The 9,681-nt window shown below is 49.0% G+C and overlaps 1 protein-coding gene across 1 annotated transcript; it reads right to left on the bottom strand.

Annotated features, from left to right (window-relative positions):
- Window positions 1–1,629: 1,629 nt before the first annotated feature.
- Window positions 1,630–8,902, bottom strand: SDF2L1 (stromal cell derived factor 2 like 1). Its single transcript, XM_060269428.2, has 3 exons — window positions 8,633–8,902; window positions 6,216–6,412; window positions 1,630–2,216 (listed from the first exon to the last, which is right to left on the bottom strand). Exons 1-3 carry the CDS (start codon window positions 8,838–8,840, stop codon window positions 1,938–1,940), a joined length of 684 nt encoding a protein of 227 aa, XP_060125411.1. The 5' UTR covers window positions 8,841–8,902; the 3' UTR covers window positions 1,630–1,937.
- Between the last annotated feature and the right edge of the window lie 779 nt (window positions 8,903–9,681).

Below are 9,681 nucleotides of genomic sequence, written 5' to 3' on the forward strand. Positions count from 1 at the left end.
ATGCTAGGGATTTGAACCTGAGATCTTCTATATACAAAGCCAACACTCTAACAGCAATCTACAGTCCCCCTCCCTGTGGAGTCTAGTGATGGTGATTTCTACCTGTTGGTGAGACTTACCTTTCTGTTGTCTCTTGGTGCCCATCGTTGGACCGTCCCCTTTGACAGCTCAGTTACCCCAGTGGTCCTTTACTGCAGGTCAACCAGCTCAGAAATCAGACCTTCCAGTTGAAAGCCCTCCTGGGGTAGGGGCCCATTGTCCTAGCTAGTTGAAGCATATTTGGGGGGGGGGGCTAGAAAACCCTCCCACATGGCAGGCTTGCATAACTTGCTTGATGGTGCCTACTAGCAAGACAATTATGGAAGTAAAAAATGCTTCTGTTTCTTCCAGTGACATGCATGGTAGTGAAAAGGGAATTGAGGGACTTTTCAGAAATTTTTGGAATGGTGCTGGCAAAAAAAGAAGAAAAATGTTGGCATTGCCAAGAACATTTCATCAACCTTGCGCTCTACCAAGAGTTAGGGAAAATCCAGGGCAAGGAAAACTCCTGCCTTCTGACATAGGAACACTAGAATTCCCATTTGGACTTTTTCATGCTGCATAATAAACCTAGAGTTCCAAGCCATCAGCACTCCCAGCCCCACAAGTGGTCAAAAGCTGCTTCTATTTTACTTAGCAACTTCTGGTGGCACACATATGCACTGCACTCTATAAGTGTGGTCACCCACTGCCCTTCAGAAAGTGAGGCGCTGACTCTCAATAATGCCTCCAGCCTCTGGCAACCCTATCCAAAAGGGATGCTCATCTCAGCATCCATCCAGGCTCATGCAGGTGCTGTTCATCACAGCTTCAGTTGTCCTTGTCAAGAAGAACATCAATTCTACCCAGTGAGACTTGTGCCTCCTGGGAAAAAAATGGGTATGAGTGCAGTGCAGCCACATGACTCAGCTCACACATAAAATGGGGGCAATGTTGGGGTGGCAGAATAACCTAATGATCCACCCCTAGTGATCCACCCATTCAGAATCAAGACTAGTTGTGCAAGGATCTGGCTTTTTCAATATATATATAAATATCAATCACTTGTGTGTAATAGGTTGCAATTGCGACTTTGTGAAGGGGACGTCACTGGGTTCCAGATTGTGTATGTGCTCATAAAGTATATTTGGCTTTCCTTTAGCTAGGCTCCTGTTTAATGTTAAGTATACAAAATGGAGAGGGGGAAGGTACTAGGTGCTAAATGAAACTGACCCAAGCTGTACAAAGAAGTGTATTTAGTGTGCAGTATGAAACCATTTTCTACAGCACTTCTCTTAGGATGGTCTTCCACATAGCAAATTTCCCCTTCCATTCACTAGTGAAATGTATCAGTAACTACTTTTTAAAAATTCATTTACTCCAAAATACTCATCTACATATTTCCCAAGAGATGCAAATGATGCATAATGGGAGCTAAAAAGATTGGGACTGAACTACAGATATTTTGGCAGGATTATAAAGTATTTTATCTACAAAACTTTTTATCTCTTCCTAGACTTACATTATAGCACACACACCTTCTGGTTGTTGCTAAAAGCAAGGTTTCAATACAGATATTTTTAATGAGTTTACGTAAAACTTGAGAAAGAATTACAAAAATTTAAGTTTTATTGCACTTTGGATTAGATTGTTTACACAGCAAGTGACTATTTTCTTAGTTAAGGGAAAGAAGGAATGAGATAAGAAAAAGGAAATGGCTTTTGAAAATAGATGGGGGCCCAAACAGCAAATCTAGCTTCTTTTCAGTCTTAAGTCACCAAAATTGCAGTTACTCGTGAAAACATTGACCTGCAAATATATTCCAGTGTCTTAACAATATTGGAAAATGAGGGTGGTTTAAAGAAAGGAACCAGCTCATATACTTTGGTGGATTCTAACATAAAATGTTGACCACACATTCAGAGCTCATCGTGCTTTGTAGAGTCCAAGCTGGGCTTAATGAAAACACCTTCCATAGCCTTCCAGAAGTTGTGATGATTAGGAGAATGTATGCCATGGACTTCTCGCTGTCCCCTGATTGGATGGCCATACTGTTCGCCTGTTACTGTAAGGAACACATCCGTTCCAATGTGCTTGAAACGTACTGCATCGTCTCGCTCCCAGTATGTCCCACTGCATTGCACTGTCCACACATCTAAGTCATCTCCTTCTCCATCATCACCAAAGGCGCTAACTTCCTATGAGAACAAAAAGGGTGGGGGTAGATATTGTTTGTTTGTTTGTTTGTTTGTGTGTGTGTGTGTGTGACATCACACTAGCAGAATGACAATAGTATATGGAAATGATAAAAGGATCCGGTACCCACTTCAAAATAATAATGCAATGTGTTGTATTCTACGCAAGGCTGACCCAATGAAATTAATAGGATTAAATTAGTCATTTTTATTAATTTCCATGGGTCTACTCTGAGTAGGATTAGAATTGGCTACAAACAAATATAACAGAGTGTAGGGGACACTTGACCCTCCATGGTACTACAACTCCCATCATCCCTAGCTAACAGGACAAGTGGTCAGGGATGATGGAAGTTGTAGTCCCAAAACATCTAGAGGGCCGAGTTTGCCTATGCCTGCTCCAGATATCGCTGAACTACAACTCCCATCATCCCTGGTCACTGACCATGCTTGCTGGGGTTGATTGGAGTTGTAGTTCAGCAACATCTGGAGGGCTAAAGCTTCCTGACACCTGAAATATAACTCTAAAAGTTTTTTAGAATCTAAATGCCAAAACCAAGTGTTACTGAAACAGTCAGGAATTGGAAGTGGGAAACGAAGTACATTATCAGTGAGTTGCTTATGATCAAATAAGAACAAAACGACTAGTATGAAGGATAGAAGTGCAAAGCCCACAGTTAACATCTTGCATTTGCCTTGGATTTGGTGGGTAGCTTTAATCCAGCCACAATCCTTCAGACTATCTACTGTAACACAGGGGCAATAATACTGGGTAAGGGGTATTAGTTTTTGCTCTGCCTTTTGACATTTAAGGTATTTGTTTTGAAGGACCCACTATAATGGATAGTACCGTATTCAGTTTCTTTCTTGAACTATTTTACTTGTTCTAATAACTCTATAAACTATTTTACTTGTTTTGGTTTTAACCAGCTGCAAAACCTTATAGTAAAGGTCAGATAAAAGATCTTAACTTATTTGAAGCATTTTGAACATTTTAAATTACTATATGAATACTAAATGACATTTCATTAAACACATCACAGATTCTAGAGTCATGGGAGATTTTTTTGTACAGTACTGCAGAGAAGCCACTCAGATTTCCTCCCTCTGCTCTATGTATTCATGTTCCACAGCAAGTCAATAGCAACAACAATGGAAGAAGTTCACAAACTACAGACTGGGACAAGGTTCTCTTCTGTTGTACATCTAAGAACCAGCCTTTAACATATATCCGTGTGAATTACCGTGTTTCTCATATTATAAGTCATGTCTTATATTAATTTTTTCTTCAAAAAAACACGACATGGCTTATTTTTGAGGGATGCCTTATTTTTTAATAAAGTGCACGCGGGCGCTGTTTGCCGGGCTTGTCAAGCCCAGCAAACAGCGCCCGCCGATCTTCGGTGACAGGCGGGGGTGGGCGGAGAGCGGAGAACGATCTCCGCTTCCCCCCCACCCCCGCCTGTCACACAGCACAGGTCGGCGGGCGCTGTTTGCCGGGCTTGTCAAGCCCAGCTAGGAGCGCCCGCCGATCTTCGGTGACAGGCGGGGATGGGGGGAGAGCGGAGAACGATCTCCGCTTCTCCCCCACCCCCGCCTGTCACACAGCACAGGGCCGAAGATCGGCGGGCGCTGTTTGCCGGGCTTGTCAAGCCCAGCAAGGAGCGCCCGCCGATCTTTGGTGACAGGCGGGGGTGGAGGGAGAGCGGAGAACGATCTCCGCTTCCCCCCCACCCCCGCCTGTCACACAGGACAGGTCCGAAGATCGGCGGGCGCTGTTTGCCGGGCTTGTCAAGCCCAGCAAACAGCGCCCGGCGATCTTTGGTGACAGGCGGGGGTGGGGGGAGAGCGGAGCACGATCTGCGCTTCCCCCCCACCCCCGCCTGTCACACAGGACAGGTCCGAAGATCGGCGGGCGCTGTTTGCCGGGCTTGTCAAGCCCAGCAAGGAGCGCCCGCCGATCTTTGGTGACAGGCGGGGGTGGGGGGAGAGCGGAGCACGATCTCCGCTTCCCCCCCCACGCCCGCCTGTCACACAGGACAGGTCCGAAGATCGGCGGGCGCTGTTTGCCGGGCTTGTCAAGCCCAGCAAGGAGCGCCCGCCGATCTTTGGTGACAGGCGGGGGTGGGGGGAGAGCGGAGAACGATCTCCGCTTCCCCCCCACCCCCGCCTGTCACACAGGACAGGTCCGAAGATCGGCGGGCGCTGTTTGCCGGGCTTGTCAAGCACAGCAAGGAGCGCCCGCCGATCTTCGGTGACAGGCGGGGGTGGGGGGAGAGCGGAGCACGATCTCCGCTTCCCCCCCCACCCCCGCCTGTCAAACAGGACAGATCCGAAGATCGGCGGGCGCTGTTTGCCGGGCTTGTCAAGCCCAGCAAGGAGCGCCCGCCGATCTTTGGTGACAGGCGGGGGTGGGGGGAGAGCGGAGAACGATCTCCGCTTCCCCCCCACCCCCGCCTGTCACACAGGACAGGTCCGAAGATCGGCGGGCGCTGTTTGCCGGGCTTGTCAAGCCCAGCAAACAGCGCCCGCCGATCTTCGGTGAAAGGCGGGGGTGGGGGGAGAGCGGAGAACGATCTCCGCTTCCCCCCCACCCCCGCCTGTCACACAGGACAGGTCCGAAGATCGGCGGGCGCTGTTTGCCGGGCTTGTCAAGCCCAGCAAACAGCGCCCGCCGATCTTTGGTGACAGGCGGGGGTGGGGGGAGAGCGGAGAACGATCTCCGCTTCCCCCCCCCGCCTGTCACACAGGACAGGTCCGAAGATCGGCGGGCGCTGTTTGCCGGGCTTGTCAAGCCCAGCAAACAGCGCCCGCCGATCTTTGGTGACAGGCGGGGGTGGGGGGAGAGCGGAGAACGATCTCCGCTTCCCCCCCCACCCCCGCCTGTCACACAGGACAGGTCCGAAGATCGGCGGGCGCTGTTTGCCGGGCTTGTCAAGCACAGCAAGGAGCGCCCGCCGATCTTTGGTGACAGGCGGGGGTGGGGGGAGAGCGGAGAACGATCTCCGCTTCCCCCCCACCCCCGCCTGTCACACAGGACAGGTCCGAAGATCGGCGGGCGCTGTTTGCCGGGCTTGTCAAGCCCAGCAAGGAGCGCCCACCGATCTTTGGTGACAGGCGGGGGTGGGGGGAGAGCGGAGAACGATCTCCGCTCCCCCCCACCCCCGCCTGTCACACAGGACAGGTCCGAAGATCGGCGGGCGCTGTTTGCCGGGCTTGTCAAGCCCAGCAAACAGCGCCCGCCGATCTTTGGTGACAGGCGGGGGTGGGGGGAGAGCGGAGAACGATCTCCGCTTCCCCCCACCCCTGCCTGTCACACAGCACAGGTCCGAAGATCGGCGGGCGCTGTTTCCCGGGCTTGTCAAGCCCAGCAAGGAGCGCCCGCCGATCTTCGGCTCTGTCCCCCGATGCGCGACGGCTCGGGGAAGCAGGCAGGGAGCTCCTGCTGGGTCCCGCGCCTTCGCCTCTCGCTCGGTCGGGGCTACACGACATGGCTTATTTTCGGGGTATGTCTTATTTTTCACCAACCCTTAGAAATCCTGTCATGGCTTATTTTTTGGGGATGCCTTAAAATATGAGAAACACGGTAGGGGCATGTTACCAATAGTCCACCACTATGAATACAACCTAAGCCACAGCAACAACCACTTTCTGCATACTTAAGAAGTGTTATCTTCTTCTGCAAATCACTTTCTCTTCTGCACCAAAAGAGAAATTAAGTAGAGGAGCATATAACACATAGCAAGAGACCTATGCAATTCTGCATTGGGACTTATTTCTGAGTAAACATGCATAGAATTGGATGGCATATCTTTATAATAAAATTGTATACTACATATTGAAAAGCACAACTGATATTTTAATCTGTTCCTAAATATATAGATATTTCATGCCTTCATAACTTTTCAATTCAATGTAAGAGTAAACTCCATTTTGATTTGCTTACATTTTTTGAGACACTTAAAATAAGTAAACATGTATGAAGGACAAGCTCTGTTTTACCTGATTATTGGAGAGTGGTGATGGGAAGTGGTGGGTGTGCAAGTTTTTCCCTGTATTAACATGGGTAAGGCGTATTGTTTGCCCACACTTTACAGGCATTCCTCGCTGGCAGGACCCATCAGTTTTGCCTCTGATCCGCCAATAGCTGTTAGCATCATCAGAAACTTCAACTCCAGTTACTGACTGTTGACCACTTCCTATAAACAAAGCAATTGCTATATAGTCATTGTGTGCAGATACAGAGGCAGGTAATAAAACTTTGTCATAAAACTGGGCCAAGTGAGGTTGCTCTACCTGCTTGTTCTTTCCTGAGAACACTGCTCTCTGCAAAAAAACAAAAACGCAGAACATCCCTCCTCTTTTACAGAGATTTGTGTGGCCCCTTCTCTTTTTGCTTCAGCATGCCTTTGGTTTGCAAGGTTTTCCCTCCCTGCCATTATTAAGCTGTATTTGGATTTTAACCTGCTATTTTGAATTTGTTTTTATATGCTGCAATTTATTTCTTTTTATGATTGTTGTGTATGCTTCAGTTATGTTTTTGTGCAGCCTTTTGTGTCAGAAAAGCAGAATAAACATAACAAATTTAATTAATATTTCTAAACTTTCTATGTCCAATGGGAGCAATTAACCATGACAGCTAAATTCCATTTCCATGTAGAGAGAGTTTATTATTTACTTTTGTATGTACTGTAGCTAGCTGCCTTGAGGCTTTGGTAATAATACATGATGTAAATTTAGAAAATAATACATAAGCATCTATACCAGAGTGCTGGATACAAACATGCATGTGTACACCAACAAAGGGCCTACTAATGCTGGGGAGTTCCCCCTAGCAACATCTGTATGGCTACTGTTGAAAACAGAATGCTGAACAAGATGCATCTCCACACCTGATCCAGGGGGACTCTTCATATCATATGTCCTTGATATTTTTTAATATATATATAAAAATTCCTCATAGGCAGGTCAGTTAGCAGCTATTAGCCATAATAGGCAAAAATAGACTCAGCGAATATATCCATTACTTTATTGTCCTGCATGTTGATAAGCTTAATGCAAAGGTATCTGGGTGGGGGCAGCGTAGGAAACAGGATGTCAGATTATTAAGACCTTCAGGTCTGATCTAGCAGATCTCTCTTCTTATGCTCTTTATAAAAGATCAGATAACAGGCATCCTGTTCTGTTCTGCCTAAGACACCTATCTTGAACACAATAGGACCACCTTCCCAATCTCATCTCTATCCATTGCCTCACCTCTCCCCTTCTTCCCTTCCCTTGTTCCCTCTGTAATGAACATTCCCTCATTCAGCATGGTGCCCTCCAGTTGCTGCTGGACTTCAACTGTGACCTTGGCTGGGGCTGATGGGAGTTGTAGTCCAGCAGCAACTGGAGGGCACCACACTAGCTATCCCTGTATTGTGTGCATAACTGAAATGATCACATTTTCTCCCTACGCCTCCATTTCTCCTTTCCCTAACTTGTTTCCCTGTGTCTGTTTTACACTTCAGACACCCTTGGGGCAGGGCATAATACCTGCCATACCTGTTCTTTCGTAAAACACCATGGCTATGTTCGCTTCCTCCTGCCAGCTTGGCTGTGGGTGCCCTGGGCTGTGGGTGCCATGCAGCATGCATGGCCCAGGCACTAAAATTTGTGGGTACCCAGCCCTTTCATGGGGAATTTTGTGGGTGCTCAGCAGGGCCGGATTTAGGTTTGATGAGGCCCCAAGCTACTGAAGGTAACAGGGCCCTTTATATGCCCAGCTGCCCTTTGCCAACAACAAATTGTCGCTGTCTTTTGTGTTGAATATATGCTATATGGTAATTTACCTAATAGCTATCTAAAGCCATTTGCACATAAGAAAATATGCAGAATGTAGGCACCCTATATACAGAAGTAAGCAAACCATTGATATTTTAGGGAGCAGGCTAGCAGGTGGGGCCCATTACTTACATCACAGGCGCCTACACAACACAAAACACTATTGCTGCACGTAGGTTTTAATTTATTTGTTTTTTATCTTATATTTTGGAAATGTACATCCAGTTTTTCTTTTACTTTAAGTTTTTTTGGGGGCCCCAAGAGAGTGGGGCCGTAAGCTATAGCTTGTTTAAGCTTATACTGTACTTAAATCCGGCACTGGTGCTCAGGGCCCCCCCAGGACCTATGCCACTCCTGCTAATGGCAGCCTTCCTCTGAAGGCCACTAGCTGGGAACACGAAGCCGGGCTTCGACGGGCCCTCGGGGGTCTAACCCGCCCCACAGCCTCCCCCTGGGGCCGAGAGGGGTTTCATTTCCTCCCGCCAACCGCGCGGCTCTTTCCTCTTTCCCCGCTCTGCACAGATTCCGGCCGCCGCCCTCCCTTCCTCCCTCCGTCTCTGCTCGGCGCCCGAACCCCGCCCGAATCGTCTCCTCACCGGATCCGTACTTGACCTCGTGCGAGTGCAGCCGCACGTTGTGACGGGTGTTGAGCAGCTTCAGCACCGAGCCGCAAGTGACAGCGCCCTCCACGGCTCCCGTCGCCAGGCCCGAGCCGCACACGAGGAGGAGCAGAGAGAGCGGCGACAACGGCCAGGAGTGGGAAGCCAGCGGCGGGAAGCCGCCGCTGCCACCCGGTCGCCGCATCCCCGAGTCCCTCAGCACCGCGGCGGAGGCGGCGGCGCAGACAAACGGCGAACTGTCGCCTCAGGAACCGTTTCCGCCACCGGCGCCCGGCGCGGACCAATCAGCGGATGCCAACGCCGGCCACGCGCTCCCCCGTCCTGCCGCCGGCTCGCGAAGGCGACGAAGGAGATGCTCATTGGCGCGCGGCGGCGGAGCGGCCAATCGGGTGTTGCGGCGTGGCGGAGGAACGCGCCTCCCCCCTCCTCCCCACACCCACCCCTCCTTCCCGAGAAAGGGGCGGGGCCGAAGCGAAATGGGAAAGGCAAGATGCTGATGAGGCAACTGGCTCTCTCAGGGTCTGACTCCGGGGAGACACGGGTTCGAGCCCCGTCCTCTCCTCAAACAATGCAGCCCCAAACTTCAGGTCGAGGAGTCATTTCCCGCTTATTCTGAGATTTTATGTCGTTTCCTTTAGAAAAGTGCTCCGCTGGGAGGAAGGACGCTTTACATTATAAATTTAAGGTGCTAGGCATTTTTGAAAAATTGGCCATCCTACATGCAATTATTTAACTGCCTTGTGAGGGTGATTTTTTTTAAAAGGCCCAACGCATATAATATTCCTGTGGAGCAGTAGTCATAAACCTTTTAAGAGCTGGGACCTACGTTTAATCCAAACATTGCCTTTTGGGACCCATATGTTACATTTTATTAGCTATATATTTGTATGGTGGCATTATTATCATTGATGTATTTAATCGCCTTCTAAACCACCACCTCAAGGCGATTTACATATACAGGTGAAACTCGGAAAATTAGAATATCGTCGAAAAGTGCATTTATTTCAGTAATGCAACTTAAAAGG

This window comes from Zootoca vivipara, chromosome 16 (genome assembly GCF_965207765.1).
Source record: "Zootoca vivipara chromosome 16, rZooViv2.hap1.1, whole genome shotgun sequence".
Taxonomy (NCBI): domain Eukaryota; kingdom Metazoa; phylum Chordata; class Lepidosauria; order Squamata; family Lacertidae; genus Zootoca; species Zootoca vivipara.